Here is a 22,602-nt window from a genome sequence, read left to right as displayed (position 1 = left end):
TTTTTCAACGCAATACCGCATTTCTGAGCGAACAGCCGCTTAAGATTAGCGATGTGTTCTACGTTCATAGAGGGCGTCGCACAAGAGCGGTTCATCAGGCGCGCCATCATGTGGTTGGATCATTTTCTTGTCTTAACAATTAGACATGTTGACAATTCAGCAATGACAACAGTTAAGTTTGCTAACATTTTATTAAAAACCGCCATTTCTCGATTTAAAAATAATAAACTCATGGCGAAACATTAAATTCGAATTAATCATAAAAATCGCCCCGCCCTACATAACAGGCACATAAGCATACATATCTATCAGTTTATTATGCGTCAGATGACAAAACATGCATCATCGTTTTCAAATACCTCCGTTTTGTTTCACAGTCCACACTACACTGCGTTTTCAAATTTATCCACTTGGGAAAGCGTTTTCACAAGATCAAAAACGCAGTCTCAGTGTGAACGGAAGGCCAAAACGAAGAGAAAAAGATTATTATTATATTAGTGTGATTTAATTTTTCATAATTAAAAATGTAAAATTGTATGGACATGTACTATTACACCAGATAAGCACAAACAAACCTTGACAACATAAGGAATAAGAGCGTTATTGTGGCGCAAGACAAAACAGTAGGTCAAATAAAACCCAACACATAATTACGACCACGAGAAAGTAATAAGCTGTCTGTTGAGAGTTCTGTTTCTGCAAAGGCAAAATGCAGCCACCCTTCTTAAAGTCAATTACAAGACAGTTATGCGGTTTCCAGTTTTTCGGTATCTGGTTACAACACTGCAGTCCAAACTACTATACCCAGGTTTACGATGAACAGCCTGGGCTTGTTAACCCACAAGCAGCCAAGAGGGATAACAAAGACATTTTATAACCCAAAAATGCTCGCTATAGTAATCTACAACTTTGTAGGCATCCAACTTATCATAATAACTATACTTTGCAATAATAATAATATCATTTGACTGAAACAATGCAGACTGTAAGTATTTGAATAAGACTAAATGACACATTTCTACTAAAATCGAGATGCACATGCATTAAAGACAGTTGAAGATAAAGTAAAATAGAGAAACCTTATTGTCTTTCTCAAATGCTAAGTGCATAATGAAGACAAAGGGCTTATTGTGTCCTCTTGGTAGACTACCTCCCCCCAGCACACACACACACACACACACACACACACACGCACACACTAACTCAAACTTCACCCCAATATTCCCCTCCTGCTAAAACACAACCAGTTCAACCAGCGTCAAAAGAGTAAAACATTTTTTTAAATAATCATGTCACCCGATTGCAACAGAACTGCAAAACGTTCACACAGCAGCCACTGCAGTTTTGCTTGTTTAAAGCGGATTTGTTGATAAGCTTCCCTCCATATGGAGACCTAACTCGAGGCACAACAAATAAACAGGGATATTTTTTATAACCTGTTGGCTGCGAAGGATAAAACTTGAATCTACCACAGAGAGGCCCGAGGGAGCGAATTTCACATTCAGGAGAGAAAAAAAATCCCTCTGCAATTAAATGCAGGAGAGGAAATCATGCAGATTTTTGCCAAATTGCACTAAATGACTGAAGCGTTATCTTTAGACCATTTACAACTGCTATTGTGCAATAATAGTCCAAGGGGGGCGATATGGAGGCATGACACAACATACCTGCGACGTACAGCCCTGACTCACAATGGTGACCGCCCTGCCTAATTTCAAAAACTTTCTGCCTTGTCAAACCAGTTCCCTCCTGCAAACAATTAGTGCCGGACCACGTACCTCCGGAGCGTGTGTGTGTGCGTCTGGAAGGGCAGGAGGCGAAGAAGTGAAAGATGGAGAGGGAAAGAAGGGGGGAGAGAAAGAGTGAGGAGAGTGGAAGGGGGCTTGGAGTGCAATTATAGTGGGAATTTATGGCCTGAGAAACAATTTATAAATCACAGTGCAAGGGCTAACACAATCCAGATTTCACTGCTCGCAGCTGTAACTGGCTCTAAAGTACACACAGCGTGTTTGTGTGGTTTTTCACGAGGTTGGGTCTAGGAGAACGCACCATCGACATTGGCCATGACAAACTGTGGGAGTGTTTCAGAGAGGGCGAGATGCGATGCTAGGAATTGTTTACAATCGCAGGCAAACAGTATAAAACCTAAACAATCTGCTAACTGGCGCCTGGGTCGCACAATAAAAAAAACATGAATATTGATCATGAACGTCATACTTCAACTTAATTTCACCAACTGGAGGAAGAGTTGTGATTGATGACAATGTCAACAGAGCTACGTCCTCCAGCTTCTCCAACATTTTACATCAAACAAAACTCTTTATCCATGATTCTGTTTCAAGGGACGGATTATGACGAGGCAATGTCCTAGGCAAGGACTGGGCAAGGCCCCCCTTGGTTTCGGGGGTCCCCACCCCGGTTGAGGTAGGGGGTTCCCGTCGGTTGATTTCACGTTATTTTGGGTGCCCAACAGGTGCCCCCCTCTGGTCTAGCGCGCTGGGCACGTGCCAGGTAGGCCATTGCGTTAATCCATCTGTCGGTTTCTTTTAAAAAGGTTGATCTTGGTAATCATTCTAACTGCCACGTCATTAAAGGAGTAGTTCACTTTTTAAAAAACTTTTGCTGATAATTTACTCACCCCCATGTCATCCAAGATGTCCATGTCTTTCTTTCTTCAGTCGAAAAGAAATTAAGGTTTTTGATGAAAATATTCTAGGATTTTTCTCCATATAATGGACTTCAATGGGGTCCAAACGGTCCAAGGTCCAAATGACAGTTTCAGTGCAGCTTCAAACGGCTTTAAACGACACCAGACGATGAATAAGGGTCTTATCTTGCGAAACGATCGGTCATTTCAAAAATAGATAAAAACTTTTAAGTTTTACAAGCACAAATGCTCGCCTTGCTCTGTTCTGTGATGCACGTTCGTGACTCTCCTGTTCGAACTCGTTCATCAAAATGAACAAATCTTTTTTTGAGTCATTTCGTTCGTTGAATGAACGAAATGACTCGAAAAAAGACTCGTTCATTTTCTAAAAATCCTAGAGTGTTTTCATCAAAAACCTTAATTTATTTTCGACTGAAGAAAGAAAGACATGGACATCTTGGATGACATGGGGGGTGAGTAAATTATCAGCAAAAGTTTTTTAAAAAGTGAACTACTCCTTTAATTTCACATCAACTAAGGTAGAGAACATAACTGTTAGATAAGTCACCACTTTCAACAAATCTATAAGAAACCTAAAATTGTGTACAAGTTTTGGTTGGTTGCCGCATTAACAAAGTTAGGAGACATAACTGCTGGAAAAGTGAAGGGTTGGAAAAAGTTGTTGGAAACATTTTCTTCAGTTTCATCCTATAAACTTTCAAGCAGTTACATCCCCTAACTTTGGTGACATTGTAGTCAACAAAAACACATTCTCCATTTTGGGTTTGTTATAATCTTGTCAAAAGTGATTAATGTTCCAACAGTTACGTCTCCTAATGAGTTTTGGTTGACAACATAGTCAACAAAGTTAGAAAACTTACTAACTGCTGGAAACAGTTACATCCCCTAAATTTTCCAACAGTTTACCCGACCCAAACTGGGAGCACCTGGTAACCATTACAATTGCTGCGTCACCAATTACAACAAGTTTATAAGAAACAAGTTTATAAGTGAACTATTGGTTGACTACGACGTCTGTAAGTCTATAAGAACTCAAAATGATTTTTTTTGGTTGACTACAGAATATAAAGTTAAGGGATGTAACTATTGGAAAAGTTAAATGTTGTGAAAAAAATGTTGGAAACCTACAGTTACACCCCCTAAACTTTTAAATGGTTACATCCCTTAACTTTTTTGAAACAAAACTCGTTAGGACATGTAACTACTGAAATGGTTATCACCATCTTTAAGTTTATAAGTTTAAAATTAAAAACTAATGTCAGCAAAGTTAAAGGGATAGTTCACCCAAAAATGTTGATTCTGTCATTAATTACTCACCCTCATGTCGACCAAACCAGCAAGACTTTCATTCATCTTCGGAACACAAATGAAGATCTTTTTGATGAAATCAAATCAGCTTTCTGTCCCTCCATTGACACTGACAGCTTCACAACTGACACTTTGATGCTTCAAAAAGTTCATAAAGAGATCGTAAAACTAAGTGGTGCAGTCCAAATTTTCTGAAGAGACTCGATCACTTTATATGATGAACAGATTGAATTTAGTCTCAGTTGTGTAGCTGTCTATGGAGGGATAAAAAGCTCTCAGATTTCTTCATTTGTGTGCCGAAGATGAACAAAAGTCTTATGGGTTTGGAACGACATGAGGGAGAATAATTAATGACAGAATTTTCATTTTTGAGTGAACTTTCCTTTTAAGCAATGTTTGGGAGAGGTGACCATTTCAACAAGTTTATAAGAAACCTAAAATGGTGCACGAGTTTTGATTGATTACAACATCAACAAAGGTAAAGGATGGAACTGTTAGACAAGTTTATAAGTAACACAAAAGTAAAAAGTTCAGAGCATTAAAAAAAAATCAGTGCACTCCTGTTCAGTCGATTACAATGAGGTACTCATCTGGAGAAATGAGGAAGGCTCAGGGGGTTTTCACAAGCCCTCAACTGCGCCTCTGGGCCCAAACTGCAGCTGTGCGCGGGGAGGGGCGGCCCATGCCCTGACCGACAAGGCCCAGCTGGATAAGACATACACTCTCACGTACGAACAAAAAAAACACACTCACACACACACAAAAGCTTGTGGTCCAGTGTGAACATGTCATGTGACAATGGAGCCGCTCTCAACCTTGTGGTCAGGGTGAGAGCAGTAGAAGCGCTGCGTCTGTGGCGGACCCCCCAGCGGTACACAATGCGCATTCTCCTCCAATCACACGGCTGCTCTTTTGTGCCAGCGGTTATGTCACTTCCACTCCACCAATCTGAATGATCCAGACTGTGGCGGGCCAATGAATGTCTGGAGCCAAAAGAACTGAAGCAAAGGTTTTGTTTTGTTCTTCTTTTCTAATTAATCATCACGCCACGGACCATCGTTTTTGAGAGGAAGTGAGCGGCAGGGTGTGTGTGTGTGAGGCCTCCGCTGTTTTTTACGCTACACGTTGTCTGACAGCTTCGAGCAAATCCGAATGGAGAGTTTAGAAGGGAAAGAGGCGGGAGAAAGCTCCCAGCCCTGGAGCGCAACGACGACCCCCCTGCTGGAATCTGGGAACTTTGGTGCCCACTCAACTGTGAGTCACGTCAACAGGCTATGAACCTTGACCTCTCACCCCTAACTGAAACAATGTGAAGATGTATCTCACTGTCAAACGCATGGAAAAACCAATTAAATCTAGTGTACAGCTTCCCAAACAACATCCCACAAAATATCAGCAGCCATAGGGTTTGAATAAGATTCCCAGACCTACAACAAATCCAGCATTTTGACAACCATAAGCCTCGTCAATTGAACGCCAATTATGGTGTTAAACTTCACGAAGATTTGTCAGCCGTCCACTTTGTTTACGTGACATTTCTTGAATGCATGCATTTGGAATGGCTGATGTCTTAGGGATTACGACTACGCCGCTGCAAAGTGAAGTGTTTTGTGGATCTACCGTGTAGCTCTCAGTCGCCACCCTCTAGGCTTTTGTTCAGCCTTTCAGAGCCATACTGAACGACTGAAAGGCCCCTATTCATAAAAGCTCCCATACACTCCCTGCGCCTCGGCCAAGAGTCACTATAGAACATCCCTCATTTCACACGAGAATCAGGGCTGCCTGCCCACCCCCAAGCCCCTGCCCACAAAGAGCTTCTCCACCGATGACTCCTTAAGACAAGGAAAGGCGCTCAATATGGGCGGAGCTTGCGGCTGACACCATTACAATAATACATACACTCATTGCTAATGCTAGCAACTCCCTTCAATATTTGGACAATTATTTGTGGGCTTAAAGGGTTAGTTCATCCAAAAATTTAACTTCTGTCATTAATTACTCACCCTCATGTCGTTCCAAACCCGTAAGACTTACGTTCACCTTCGGAACACAAATGAAGATATTTTTGATTAAATCTGAGAGCTTTCGGTCCCTCCGTTGACAGCTGCGCAACTGACACTTTGATGCTTCAAAGTTCATTAAGAAATCGTAAAACTAATCTATATGAATTGAGCGGCTTAGTCCAAATATTCTGATGAGACTCGATCGCTTTATATAATGAACAGATTTTAATCTAGATGGCCGATATTAAAATCACATTCTATTTCGTCTAAATAAATTAAATTGATTGTTTGTATGTTTATTGGCTTTTTTAATGCCATGTCAGCAATAAGGTAAATGATACAAGATTTACAACTTACAAAACTATACAAGACATCTCAACATAATACAAGACAGAAATTCTAAAAAATTTCTGGGGTTACTAAAACTAAAATCACTACTTAAATGCTATCGAGTTTAGGATTCATGGTACTACAATGGATATTAATTATTATGTAAAATGGATATTCATTTGGGCTGTCAAACGATTAAGCGTGATTAATCGCATCCAAAATAAAAGTTTGTGTTTACATAATATGTGTGTGTACTGTGTATAATTATTTTTAATACATAAATACCCACACATGCATGTGTATTTAAGAAATATTTGCATGTATATACTGTATATAGACTGAATGTAGCCTATATATAATGTATATTTTATATAAATATAAACATTTTATATATAAATAACATATTTTACATGTGTGCATTTAAACACAGTACACACACATATATTATGTAAACACAAACTTTTATTTTGGATGCGATTAATCGTGATTAATCGTTTGACAGCCCTAAATTAATTTTGAGATTTGTTAAAGATTATATATATATAAATATACATATAAATATAATGACAACAATGATGGAATCGGCCCTTAAAAAATCCATATCAGCCAATCACTTTTATCAGGTTTTGTATGTCAGACAACATGCATTCCTTGTACTAAAGGTAACATTAGGGGGGGGGGGGGGGGGGGGGGGGGAGACAGCAGTAATTAAAAGCACAGCTCAATAACCATATCATAAAGCAACTGATCACAAAAGGAATTAGCTTACATTCTAGCTTAGTACACCTCACCCTACAAGAAAATCCTGAGGCTGCTGATATCAGATCTCCCCTAGGCCTTTTCAGCCTAGCATGAAGCAGCGGGCACAACAAGGCCATGTGAGACCGAAGAGGGCTGCGATGAGATAAGTTATCGCAGCATTCACGTGCTTCAACCAAGCCAACAGGACGCACACACACACAAGCTTCCTGGCTACATGCCCACTTTCTCACCCACCTGGCACCCTCATCCCCACAGCTTGCTCAGTTTTTTCCCCATAATGCTTTACCCCTAACTACCCCCCTGCACCCCGCTCCCTCCCTCCCTCCCTCCCGAGGCCCCAGGAAGCTCTGACTGCGAGGTAATAACTGAAAACAGCTGTTAAAAATACCAGACTGATGAAGCCTGAAGCCTGAAGCCCCCCCACCCCCTTAAACTTTATCCCCGGCACAATCAAGTTTTATTAGCATGGAGTGATGCATGAAGTCAGTACGCAGCTCTGAGTGAGAGCTAGCTGTTTTTTGCGACTGAAAGGGAGGTGGGGGGGGTCTGTGAAATTCATTGCAGGACATGCAACCGAACATGAAGTGGGTTCTGATGAGCGCTGACCACTGCCAGCGCAATCTTATCAATGGAGAGAGTGACGTCAGGAGCTCACACACACTCACTAAACCAACAGAGAAACTCCAATCCATTCTGCCTCGGGAAAAAATATGCTGTTATATTCCTCCCAATGGAGGACGTCCCTAAAAGATCATGATAACTGCATTCATTTTAGATTCCTGATATGTCTTCGGACACTGATAATCATTTTGAATAGTTTTCAAATATTTCCAGAATAGTTAAAGTCCCACAAGGACAAATCATGTGATGGCAGACAAATGAAAAGATTACTTTACAATGAAGAAGGTAAACACACACCTGAATATCGAGGTGAAAGTTACAAACAAATTGTATTAAAAAAAGACTGTATAATGCCAAATATTCAGAATAATAGGCTTATTTATTTAAGAAAATCAGTCTTTCAAAGTATGAATAAATAAAGCCTACTATTATACACTAATACTATACTAGTTATACAATAATACTTTCTTGAGACAAATAAAAAGAAATATCAGTTTCTAAAAGGTGATTTCTGTAGCAAATAAATGACTCTACCCCCATTCTGCCATTGGTCATTCAAACAAATAGCCCCGCCCCAAACTCACACCATTGGCTGAAACAATGTTGCTATGCCGGGCAGGTAGAAATGTTTAACAAATAGTCAATGTTTTGACAGCGCCACAGTGTTTACACTTTTCACTAACTTACCAATGGCATACGTACAGTTTTCTCGGCAAGTCAGCATAAAAAGAAAAAGTGAAAAATTGGTATAAACAGTTTAAACTATTCAACAATTAAATATATTTTTATTAAAAAAAACACACACACACTTTTTCAAGGACTGTATGAGTAACAGGCTAATTATTGGCAAAGAGTTAAAAAAAAATCATCGCAGATGCTTTAGACGGAGCTACAGTTCTGCTTCATTACAACAAAAACAGATTAAAACCACAGTGTAATGACGGTGCTTTTGCTATCTACGCTATATTGTAAACACTGGCCCATATGAAGATAATTGGCCAAAGAGATAAAGCAATCACAAAAATACAGCAGATTCTGAATGAGTCCATTCGACCAGCGCAGGACGTGATATGATCAACAGGAAAGAGATCTGCGTTACGACTCTGGCCTTGGGAACAGCTCCCTGCATTCCTTTATCTACTTCCTGTTGCATTTCTTCAGCCCCTGTGGTTTGCCCTCACATACAGATCCATAAACCACTCTCCTTTAAGGAGGAACGTTTGTAAATTAGGTCTTTATTTTGCCTGGTTCAAAAAAAAAAAATCCGACGACTAGAGCGACGACAAGCTTGTGTGGAAAACCAGAGGAGGAAAATAATGTTTGGCTTGACATTTCTTTCTTTAAGGAACTGTCTGGTTTTAATCTCGGTCAATAATCAAGTTACCAGAGAGAGGGTCTTCGGTGGAACGCGTCCAACGGCAGGAACGTTTTTAAACGGTCGCCTCTTGAAGAAGCAGTAACATTAAAAGGGGGAAAAGCAGAATTGGTTTATGTCTCATGTAATTCCTGGACTCCTAACAAGACACAGCATTCATAGTGCACACTTCTAAACAGCAAAAGAGAGACTGAAATATGCCTAGATTAATTTGGATTTGTTTAGTTTATCCTTACAGGAGAAGAAAAAAAAAACATCCTACCCTATAACACATTAACTCGGGATAAAATTGTAAATCTTTGTTTATTCGGTCATTTGAGCAAACATTCGTACACCGGTTTTCAGCTTTCCTGAACCGTCTTGCACTACAGGAATGCTGTCTTAACTTAAAGGCCTGGACAATGTCCCCTCTGTAGCTGAAGACGAGGAGGTGGGACGGGCTGGAGGGGGGTGCCTGGTTTCTCTCTCGCCATCTACCCCCACCCCGTCTCTGAGTGCTGAGTGTGTGGAAAAGGCTTGGGCTGTTGACAGGGCCGCTCTCCTGAGCACTGTTTGTTTATGTAAAATGAGGCCCTCTTGTACGCAGGACAATTCCTCTGTTTACTTTATATTGTCTTCTGGGTCTTAAAATACCATTGTAGAGTAGAGAGTTTAAAGAGTGGAAGAGAGATGGAGGGGAAGAAAACGCCAGTCATAAAGGGCTGACGTGCTCTGACAGCGCAGTTATGCGATCAAGGGCTTGCCACTTACTCGCTAGTACTACTTTGTGCAATAAGTGCACTTTAGTTTAATTAATATTGTGGGAAAGTGTGGCTCGACACTCTACAGAAGTGGATTCACAAGTGGGAAGTGCTTCTAAAACAACGATTTGCTTAAAAATTGTTCATTTGCTTGCTGTATCATTAGATAGGGCACTATTTGAGGGGACAGCGATTTGTAGGTGTCCAAAACCAATCAAGTGCAATCATCCAATCCCATAATGCAATGCAATAACAAGTGTACAACCAATGTACACTCAACCGCACTCAATGGGTAGAGAATACCCATAATGCACTGTGACGGTTGCGCCCAATGAATTCTCGTCAGAAGATGGCGCCCGCAGCTGAATCATCCATCCATTGCTTTTTGATTGGTTATTAAATTGTTGAATTAAGGTTTATATTCCATGACAGAGTTCAAGATAATCCTTTTCATTACCACTGGAGCTGCAAGTTTGCATGGTTTCAAATTATTAAACAGCAAGCACAAACTAGGCAAAAGCGGCAGCCCTTCCAGTGCGCACAGTGTCCGAATTCAATCACTTTTTTTCATTCACTCCTTTAAGTGAACTATATTAGTGGAATTTCGAGACGTAATTCTCGAGGGGCCGATTTCACACAGCCTAGGAGTATTTAAGATACCATCAAATATGTTAGCATCTAACAAACTTTAGCACACCAAATTAATAAACAAAACACTGCAGTCACAACAAAACCAAAAAAGAAAATCAAACAAGATTAGCTTCACAGTGCTAACAACAATTTACTGACTAATCTGCACACAAAAGCATTGGACTTTTACCCTGTCGTTTGCACTCACTAGAATATAATTAAATCAATTATGAAACATTATTAAATAAGGAAGTGATAATTAGCAAACAAAGAGCAATGCTGTTAAACTGATGGGGATGTTGAAAACTACAAAAGTGCTGAATTAGCATTTATGAAAAGAGGACATTGTGGAAGATAAATCCTTAAGAAACTTCAACCTGGGGTCAAAGCAAACCTTGTTAAAGCGTACTAACTCAGTTAAGAAAAGTATATGAAGGTCCTTTATAACTGGAAGAGAGAAGCTATTGTAGAAATCCTTTACTGTTTTTCCATCGTACAAGCTAAAACAAAACAAAACTGCTGAGAGAAAATAAAGTTCCTCGAAAAATCTTCACATAGCAGGTTGTGTTTACATTCGAAACCCAGTGCCAACAGTTACTGTAAACAATTTTCAGCTTCGGTTCAGTAACATTACATGTTTTTTTCCCTCATAGACTGAGTGGCGCTTCACTAACTTTTGTACTCCAAAACTATACACAACCTTGCTATTGTACACTGAGGAAGACATGGTTGAGTCAGTTGCCTTCAGGCTCACACACACACATACATAAATACACACGAGCAGGCCAGAAGTCAGATGTTATTATCCATCTTATCTACTAGAATCACAGTCGCTCTTTGTTACAGCTGTTAAAGGTAACCTGTTTTCCTTAGTCAAACCACTCATGCGACAGCAACCATTCTCAGGCTATAATGCTATTTGACGAGTTGAAAAAACCATTGTGCTGCAAACAAGCAAACCTAATGCAACATCTAATATCCAAGTGCATGACCAACAGATTCAAGCATTCTCACGAGTAAGCAGCACAATGAACAAATGTTTATCGCCACAGGCTCGCTGAAATTTTTCCACAATGACATGTTATCCTACGTTCGCATGCCTCATCACTTATACATTGACAGGGCAGCTTTAGTGAGCAACAGGCACACAAAAAACACTCCAGATATCCTTCAATTAAGCTAAATGGAGGAAGGCAAACATATGCAGCAATTTGCCTGCGATTAAAACACCTCGGTGGGGGCTTGCTACTCAGGTAGCCAAACCACCCCCCTAGGTGAAGATGTCATTAAGATAATGGGCATCCAGTAGAGACCTCCGACAGGGCCGTCAAGCGGTAACTAATGATAACAATAGTTGCCTAACTGCCCTATAATTGAAAGACAGTTTCACTGATGGGGAAGAACTTATATGGTGGTTATCTAGAAAATCTTGATATGGCTCAAATTAAGTCAAAGGTCTTTATGACATAAGCCACAAAAACATGCAATCAGAATCTATGCGCCCAGTCATAAATGTAACTCTCTAACCCAGCAACATCCTATCACACAACAACAAAGGGAGTAAAGAAACATTCCTGACACCAAAACCTGGATGAATCCTATCTGCCTGGGCTTGCCTCCAGTAGGCTATGTCCCCTGTTATGATAATACAAAATTAATTGTGCAGACATTTCACAGAGAAAAGTCCATTTTCGTGCCATTGGAGGCGGCAAATAAAGACTTCTTTTGTGCTCGGGTGAGCCCAAGTAAATGACTTATTGTGCAATGCACCAGAATGGCCTCCTAATACATGCATGCTCCAGACTCAACAAGTGGTAACAGGGGGGAAACTACGGTAAACTTTTGAAACATGAAGCTTGCTTGGGTATTTACTAGTTGTGAAGTATTAAAAGGGATTCTAAACGCAAACAAAGGAAATTCTGGGGTTTCTTAAAGCGAATATGGCGCACTGAAAGGCGACTTTTGAACAACTGAAAAAAAAATACAGAGTGCAGCGTGACGTCATGAAGGTGATAGTTGCGTTTAAAGTGAAATGGCACGTACCGTTCGTGTGCTGGGAGATAGCGATCCGTTGGAGAGGTATGGATTCGTAATATCTGGGATCATAAGAAATGGATAACCATAATGGGGTCCCTTGAAAAATCCTCCATCTTGTTGTCGTCTCAAAGCTTTAGGGGCGAAAGCAAACGAATAAATTGTCATTACGGTGCATAAAACCACTCACACAAAACACACGGAATATGTCTCGAAATGTTTTTACCTTCCGCAAAGTGTTCTCTCTGTTTCTCATAACTTTCTAGTTCTGGTCTGGGTCGAGGACGCCTGTCTGTTTGCTTGCATTTGGGAAATAAAGCATTGGTTTAGTTTTAGCACTACCAATTAACACTTAATACGCATGCATTAGATGCCGAGTGCACTGAAATGATAGTAGGCTACAGAACTGTTGTGCTTACTTCGGAGTCTGATGAGCTGCTGTTGTTCTCGGACTCGTTCACTAGAGAAGATTTCACATCGTCCAGATCTCTCTCCGACGACACATTCTCGGATATTTTCTCCTCTTGCTCACCCTCATCTTTGAAGGAAATAAGTTCATCATTTGCTCCCAGGTCATCACCTCCTCCTCCGTTTAGTTGAGGCATGTTGGCACTTAAAAACCCAAAAGTCTGATTAAAACGAAATGTTCTTCTCTTAGCAGGACCTGTAATCCGAACTAACCCCAAATCTTAGAAGCGCGAATGTGCCGAGGCTAGAAAAAACAAGACATTCCCAGTTTTCCCATGATCAGATCAAAAGCCCGTGGGTTGGGGATTGGGGTTTTCTTCCTACTAAACCACACTGAAATAAACCCCCAAAACAGTCCATCATTTAATATCCATTCGCGTGGCTGCTGGAATCTTCCGATACTCCTGCACAGGACGAAAAGTCATGCACGCAAAAAAAAAGTTTCACGAAACAAAGGTGTGGATTCAAAGTTTCAGCCAGTCCAGTTCCTTCAGAGTTTCTCTTCCAAATCTCTCCGTGTGTCAGTGTGTCAATCCCATGGTTTGATTGAAAGCGCACGAACTCCCCGACTGTGTGTTTAATATTTATAATTCAGCTCCGATGACAGACTCGAATGTGGATCAAGAAACATTTGTATCCCTGGATGATAGAAGTGGAGCGGGGCAGAAGGAAGAAACACCCTCACAGACTGAAGAGGAGGAGTCTGAGGTGTAAACCGACACTCTATTCACACGACGATCCCCTTAAAGAGACAGTCAACACTCCTGAAAGAAACACCTCCTGGATTGAAACAAATAATACGATTCATTACAACTACAGCAACCAGATACTACTACTACTATTGATAATAATTCTATGTAATTATGATCATAAATAATAATATGAAATATATTAATTGAAACAAATAAGCTTCATTGCAACAATACGTTATCTATCTATCTATCTATCTATCTATCTATCTATCTATCTATCTATCTATCTATCTATCTATCTATCTATCTATCTATCTATCTATCTATCTATCTATCTATCTATCTATCTATCTATCTATCTATCTATCTGTCTGTCTGTCTCTCTGTCTGTCTGTCTGTCTGTCTGTCTATCTATCTATCTATCTATCTATCTATCTATCTATCTATCTATCTATCTATCTATCTATCTACACTCTAAAAAAAAATGGTTCTTCAGCGGTTCTTCAGGGGTTCTTTGCGGTGGTCATGGTGCTATATAGCACCACTACCATTTAAAGAACCTGTTAAGCCCAATTTGGTTCTTCAGCGGTTCTTCAGTGGTTCTCTGGGGTGGTTAAGGTGCTCTATGGCACCTCTTAAGGTTCTACATAGCACCATTTGACAAAGATAAGTGCTATATGGCACTTAAAGTGGTTCCCCTATGATTACAAGCCAATGAACCACTTTTAGTGCTATTTAGCACCATTTTTGTTTAGAGTGTATCTATCTATCTATCTATCTATCTATCTATCTATCTATCTATCTATCTATCTATCTGTCTGTCTCTCTGTCTGTCTGTCTGTCTGTCTATCTATCTATCTATCTATCTATCTATCTATCTATCTATCTATCTATCTATCTATCTATCTATCTATCTATCTATCTATCTATCTATCTATCTGTCTGTCTGTCTGTCTGTCTGTCTGTCTATCTATCTATCTATCTATCTATCTATCTATCTATCTATCTATCTATCTATCCTTCCCTCTATTCCATCAATCAATCTATCTATCTATCTATCTATCTATCTATCTATCTATCTATCTATCTATCTATCTATCTATCTATCTATCTATCTATCTATCTATCTATCTATCATTCTATCATTCTATCTATCATTCTATCGTTCTATCTATTGTTCTATCTATCTATCTATCCATCTATCTATCCTTCTATCTATCTATCTATCTATCTATCTATCTATCTATCTATCTATCTATCTATCTATCTATCTATCTATCTATCTATCTATCATTCTATCATTCTATCTATCATTCTATCGTTCTATCTATTGTTCTATCTATCTATCTATCCATCTATCTATCCTTCCCTCTATCCCATCTATCTATCTATCTATCTATCTATCTATCTATCTATCTATCTATCTATCTATCTATCTATCTATCTATCTATCTATCTATCTATCTATCTATCTATCTATCTATCTATCTATCTATCTATCTATCTATCTATCTATCCTTCCCTCTACCTGTCTATCTATCTGTCTGCAATATTCAAAATATATCAATTGACAGACACATTAATCATAATCATATTTCAACTGTTTAAATGTATATTATTTCATAACATTTCTAATCAGGAGATGATCTTAGATGCAGTCTGTTCAGATGTTGCAGGAACTCCAAGGCCACCTCAGCCCACGTCTTGTTGTGTGCGGGTTTATGCTACAATACGGGACATTTTCCATGTTGGCAGATAATTAGGGGAGGAGATGGTTGATGCAAATACACAACAAAACTTTATATAGAAACAAACAGTTTTACAATGCTTGATCTGATTTGCAACTGGTCAAGCTGCTTTGTTTACCTGCACACTTCAGTGGCGGTCAAACTTATAAAGCAGTTGGTTTACAGAAGTTCATATTCTGTCTTTATTTTACATTCTCTTTTAATCGTATCCTGTTTTGAACTGTGCAAGTTGTTAATATATAGATAGAGGAAGCGCCCCCACCCTTCGGGCGGTCCATTCTTCCATCATCTTGCGGGGGTTTTGTCTCCCATAGGTGGCTTAAGACTATATTGTGAGCTAAACCTTGCTTTATCTGTCCATGCAAGTATGCAATCCACAATCTTTGCATGTTTGTCTCTGATTTAGCTCTATTTAGCCTTGTATGAAATTTTGACTCTCCTGTGTGGTTTTCGATTTCCTCCTGCACATCTAGTGTTCATTGGCTCCCGAGCTCCTCTTCAGGGGCCGCCGGTGAGAGCAGCTCAAATACTCCAGACTGTGTCCATGTTTGTTTTTTCCATCAACACGGATGGCCTTTTACATGTAGTGCATGGCCAAGTCAGCCGCCCATAAATCATTCAGCGGCAATCCGATTGAAATGAATATGAAAGTACTGAGAGACTCGGATGTAGATTGTCAGGTAGAGAGAGAGAGAAAATAAATAATTCAAATGCTGATATATTAAATCATATTCGCAATGAATTATTGACATGTTGACTGTGTGGTTATCAGTGACATGGGAATTTTCCCGCTCAGATTTCCTCTCTGTTGACCAAGGATAAATAACACATCTTCAGCCCCATCTATGCATCCAGCCCAAAAATTTGAATAGATTTGAAACCAAATAAATAAAATGAAAGGGGTTAATAAAAACGAGCAGTGAACAGGTGTGTGTTAAACAGTTGCATGACTGGCACAACTCCTGAATTTAATATACCAGCTCCTGAATAACCTCAAGCAACCTGAAAAAGTAGACATAAATTATTATTTTGGTAACACTTTACCATAAGGTCTCATTTGTTAACATTAGTTAATGCATTAGTTAACATAAACTATGAGCAATTTCAGGCACGTTTACATGACAACGATGTACTTAAACAGAAAAAAATTGTCCTTTGCATTTTTGGCATGCAGACGTCAACGTTGTCAAAACGATCCCTGTTCACGCATGGATCCGTGAAATTGATTTAAAATGCTGTATTCTGCTGCCAGGCCAGTAGTTGGCGATGTCTCTTTGTAAAGAAACACTATGCGTCAATAGACTGAACACGTGTAATACGTGTCACGTGTAATAGACAGTAGGCTAATACGTGCATGACGTCACAAATTTGCGTTTTTGTAGTTTACATGGAAACAATAATGTATCGTTTTAAAAAATGTACACTTCGAAAGCAGTTTTCAGTCCCCCAAAACACTAGCCTGGGAAAACCCAGACAACTTCCGGCAAATTTAGATTTGCTCTGAAAGTTAGTCTGGCAAAGAGCTCATTCAAGCCCATTTCCAATCCGCCGAAATCGAGGCACCAATCAGAAACGTTGGGGCGGGCTTTACACGATGACGACAGCGCTGGGATTTTGAAGCAGATTTTGTAGCCTACATTACAAAGATGGATGCCGCCGTCGAACATCACTCGTTCGAATCACCTATCGCGTCTGTTTTAAGCGATTTGAACGTTTCCTTTTTGTTAAAAACCGAGCAAAGAACAACACTCGGAGAGGTTTCTCCGCCGCTCTGCATACGTCATCTCCTTCATCGCTCTGATTGGTTTAGCTCTATCCGCGACGTCCGTTGGTGACGCCCCTCTGGAAATGATTTGTCTATGACGCTTTGCCAGACCATAACTCAGTTACAACTGAGAATGGTCTGGTTTTAACCAGGCTACCAAAACACCATTGTCGTGTAAATGAAAGGCCAAAATGTGTAAAAGGTTTTCAGTTTTTATGCAGTGTTGAGGCTGATTACACACTCTTTTCAACTAAAAATGGGGGAAAAAATATGGTTTTGACCGTTCATTTACACAACAACAGCGTTTTGGGGGCCTGAACATGCAAACTTTTGTAAACTTTTTTCAAATTTATGAAAACATTGACGTCATGCGCATGTGTATTACGTGTTCAGTCTATAGGTGCGTGGTGTTTCTTTACAAAGTGACATCGCCAACTATGCCTGCCAGCAGAATACAGCGTTTTTTATCGTTTTCGCAGATCCGTGTGAACTGGGATCGATTTGACAACGTTGTCGTCTGTACGCAGAACTTTTCAATTATGTAATTCATTTTCAATTCATTGTTGTCGTGCTAACGTACCCTTGGTTAATACAAATACAACTGTTTATTGTTGGTTCATGTTAGTTCAATGCATTAACTAACAACTAACATTAACAGATACAACTATTAGGCCTATAGATGCAACTTTTAGTAAACGTATAGAAATGAATGAATAAATGCTGCAAGTATTGGTCATTCTCAGTACGTTAATTAATGTTAACAAATAGAACCGTTTGAGTGTTACCATTATTTTATATATACACACGCTGAAAAAAAATAGGATTTAGTGTAGGATTTATTTTGAAACTATTTTCACTCAGAAAAGGCTAGTAAATTTCATATATAATTAGACAATGAAATGGCAAATAACACATTTAAACATGCATTTGAAGTAGAACGTCTGAAATAACATTTTCTTTTAAAACTTTATTTTGTTCAATACATAGAATTTAATTATTCTTTTTTTACATTGCATTTGCATTCATCACAATTTGGTCTATTTCATATATTGAATACTGAGCTCATCTGAAAATGGCCTACAAAATGTGCATCCTTCCGCCAATGACACCAATATTCTCGGGACAATATGCTTGGTTGTCGTTCAATAAGCTTTAAAGGCAATGTGGTTATGTCAATTACTTTTGATGATCAAAGATGAGTGCATTAGTCCAAAGCAAGGAAGCACTTCATTTCAAGATCAAATATGTTCCTCATTTCAATCAGGGTCACATCTCTTTTTCAAGAGGACCTGGACACCCCCTGATACAACGCCACCACTTTCATCATCTCAGGTTTGAAAGAGAAGGACCCAGCGGATGCACACTCAGGGTTAACCGTGGACGTCTTTTCACAACATCAAAGAGCAGGGAAAGGAGAAGTGCATCTCCTTGATTAAGCCACATCTTCTCTCTTCGCTCAAAGTACAAAAAAAAAACCCCAACAACTTACCATTAATGCATCCATCCTCTTCCCCGAGAACTAAGACGACGGGCTGGGCTCAGATTCTCCTCCTCTAATCATGAGAACTAAAGGGAAATCTGCCTCGTGCGCATGAATATTGCATTACCTGCCATTTCTTCTCTGTCTCATCCTACCCTACTTTTTTGTGCCACAAAATCCGGGTGCTTTCATGTTTTAACACCTTCTGCCTGAATGTGTATTTCTTTCCTTTTGTTGTGTAATCAAAGCCAAATGAGAAGTGATGAGCCAAATCAGAGATGCATGAAATAACCCAAGACGTGAGATGATTCTCGGTTTCGTAGGGCCGACAAAATTCGTTTCCCACCAGCAAATTGTTGACTGTTATATTTTGAATAATCCAAGAGAAAAATGAGGAACTAGTTCCTATTTTAAGACAATCTGAAACAAAGCTTTCCCTCATTCTGCAAATGTGAGAGGTCAATCCTGGGGTCAGTACTGGCTGCTTCCGCTTTCATCTGTGACCCGGCCTTATGACAATACATAATCAACTTTTACAGTTTCAGCTGAACTGTCACATGATATACAGTTGTATAATTATGCTAAGTCATATGCTATTGCTCAAACTAAGAGTTAATGATTTGAACAAACCTATAATTCCAAGTACTAAAAAAATCATGTAATCCTCCACATCATGTAAAACATATTTTCATATATAAAAATAACCCAAAAATACATGGCTGATACCAATTTTAAAACATATTGACGTAAATATTTTTTTCTTATATTTATTCATTTATATATTTATACATATGCTATTAGATACTATATATAATTGTATGTTGTCCAAACATTTTTTTTAAAAATATTTAGCACAGCATAAATATTTAAAATATATTTGAAATATATTTTGGCTTATTATTTTTATTATAAAAAATATTATAGATTTTAAAAACTATATGTATATTGTTTAATACTGTTTTTTATTACTTTTAATATTATATATACTAAAAATATTACAAATAATAAATACTATCATAAATAATAAAATTGTAACATTATATTTAAACATATAATTAAATTGATATATGTATATACTTATTTAAATACTATCTACAATATTAGCAAAAATAATAAATTAATTGAATTAAAATATATATTTAGATATAGTACAAAATATAGCTATATAGTAGCTATAAAAATAGTGTCAAAGATAATAAATCGTATTTTATATACTGATTTAACATTTTTATTTAAATGTGAATTATATTCAAAATATTTTTATTAAAAAGGAGTGTTTGAGGGGTTTTGCTATTCTTGCATGATAGCATTCACATTTTCTACAGAAAAAAATTCTGTTTTCATAATGATAAATATTTTTAAGTGCATTAAACTTTGAAATGTGCCCCTAAAGTAAAATCGAATTAATCAAGAAAGATTAGGATATAGAAGGCAAAAAAACTGATCGTGAATCAGAAATTCTTACCTTTATATATGCCACTTTTAGTGTTTTTGTATCAGGTAAGTCTGAAAAGCTCAGGTTCATTGTTTGATTAATGTGAATCGGTGTCTGTAGATTCACACTTTTGTTGTGCATTGCTGTTCTGTATTCCACTTAGCTTTTCTGCTGTTAATGGCCATTGATCCCTACTATTAAAAGTACAGATCTAACAGTTAAAATGGAGACATTGTGTACACATTAACCAGCCATCAATACCACCAATGAGAACTGTTCATCACTCAAAACATGTTTCGTCATGCACAATCCGGGCAACTGTAAAACAGCGGAAAAAAGATGCAAATGCTCTAAAGCGTTTGCACACGTGTTGAACCTCCTTTTTGACATAATTACCTTCACTTTCTAAGCAGGCCTCCAGACTCGGGCCAATGTATAATTAACATAATAAAACTTTCGGCAGTACGTGGGAACAGGCACGTTTTTATACGAGCCATAAATAATGGAGTGCAGTTTCACCTGGACAGGATGTAAAAAAAGCCAAAGCTGTAAAAAACACAAAACAGCTAGAACGCAAAAGGGAATAATATTCATACCATCTGTGGACGCTGCAGTTTAATATTTTACGGTTAGGACACTTTCCCCATTCGTGAGGAAGATGTGTTTGCATAATCATAGAGTACGAGTCTTTAGGTAACACTTTTAGAGGCAGTGAATGACTCTCAGGCCTGACAACATCAGTTGCAAAAGTATGGATGTGGCGTTTTTCTAAGAAGTATTTGCCAGCGAATAAATTGTAGATGAGATAAAATCAATATTACTTGTTTACTTCGCTAATGAGACAAGTTTCCAAATAAAACAGGATGTTTAATACGAAGAATGTTGGATATTCAACTTTTTGAATATATGATTTGAATATGATTGGTTCATATATAGTGGGTATATAAAAGAACAACAAATATAGTTAAAAATTACTTGTTAATGACTCTTTATTGTTTTTCAGTAAAAACAAAACAAAACAAATCTTTTTTATTTTTGCTTCTCAAGTACATCCATCTTATATTTTATTATTATATCTCATTATTATTATTATAAATTATTATCTTGTTGTAAGGATTTTTAGGTGATATTTAGCTGCGCTAAATAAATAAAAAAGACAAAAAATAGAAGTGATCAGTTGATTTAACTTAAAAAAGTGAGGGAATCCGTTGGCTTAAAATGATTAAGTAAATAAACTTCATGCGTAATAGAAAAAATTAAGTTATGTGTAATTGTCAAGTTCACATAACTTAATTTTTTCAAATGAAGTTTATTACTTAATCATTTTAAGTCAACGGAATTCCTCACTTAAGTTAAGTTTGAGTTAAGTCATCACGTTTTACAGTGTATTAGCCAATCAATGCAAAGTGATGTCAGCGGGAAATGTCATTGCAAAAAGCAAGAACACAATAAAACATTTTGATTAAAGGTTATAAAGATTGTGCACAGATGAATCATTCACACTAAGACCAGGAATGTGCATTGAGGAAGTAAACAGGGTCAGGTTTGATTGTTGAATTTCACACTCACTTCTGACCTATAGGACACACTTTACAGGAAAACATCGAAAAGAAAAACCTCAGAATGAACAGACATTTTCTGAATCCGTGGATTAAAGTTCAAAGGCGTAGACGTATTTTACAGTGGTCCAGTTCTCATGTGGTCTGGATTAAAATCTTTAAGGAATTCTAAGCCTTATTAAAACAATTAGTCATGATATCAGATTATTTTACACTTCAGCGCTCTTTACTAATCTCATGTACCATGTGGTGTCTTTTTAACTGCCCGTCACTGTTACTGACTTTAGATATTCACAAAAACTCATTTCCATGCTAGTCTAGGCTGGTTTATGCTGGTCTACAGGTGGTGAATCAGCATATAACCAACATTTACAGTACTCGACCAGAATGGTTTTTATGGTGAAGCTGGTTGGCCAAAGACAGTACTGTCACACTAGTTAAGTATGCCAGGTATGTTAGTCAGCAGTTAAAGTGCACTGCAATGGCTTCACTTTAATCTGCTTGTACAGAGGTGGGTAAAGTCCAAAATGATTGCTAAAAGAAGATTAAAACCTTTTCAGAGGAACGAGAAAAGCATAACCCCTCATACACTCCCATTTAATATTGAAATATTTTAAATGTAATTAAGATTGAAATTGTATTTATTTCTTATGACATTATAGTAAATAAATAAATATAAAAGTATATAAATGTGTAAATGTAATTATATATTTAAATGTAATTTAAATTAGTATATATATATAATTTATACACACACACACACACACACACATATATATATATACAGTATATATACAGTATATATATATATGTTGGAATGAATGTATATTTTGTCACTGCTTCACACACACACACACACACACACACACACACACACACACACACACACACACACACACACACACACACACACACACACACACACACACACACACACACACACACACACACACACACACACACACACACACACACACACACACA

At 38.0% G+C, this 22,602-nt stretch overlaps 1 protein-coding gene across 1 annotated transcript in view; it reads right to left on the bottom strand.

Annotated features, from left to right (window-relative positions):
* Positions 1-13,683, bottom strand: part of tcf7l1a (transcription factor 7 like 1a) — a 35,063-nt gene extending 21,380 nt beyond the window's left edge. The window contains 3 exon segments of the mRNA XM_056243548.1: positions 12,481-12,605; positions 12,698-12,770; positions 12,891-13,683. Of these exon segments, the coding sequence (XP_056099523.1) occupies positions 12,481-12,605; positions 12,698-12,770; positions 12,891-13,076 (384 nt within the window). The 5' untranslated portion in view covers positions 13,077-13,683.
* Positions 13,684-22,602: the final 8,919 nt, after the last annotated feature.

The sequence above is a fragment of the Rhinichthys klamathensis genome, unplaced genomic scaffold (assembly GCF_029890125.1).
Source record: "Rhinichthys klamathensis goyatoka isolate OS25496 unplaced genomic scaffold, OSU_Roscu_1.1 h1tg000027l_1, whole genome shotgun sequence".
NCBI classification, from domain to species: domain Eukaryota; kingdom Metazoa; phylum Chordata; class Actinopteri; order Cypriniformes; family Leuciscidae; genus Rhinichthys; species Rhinichthys klamathensis.
This window is presented reverse-complemented; position numbering and strand designations above follow the sequence as displayed.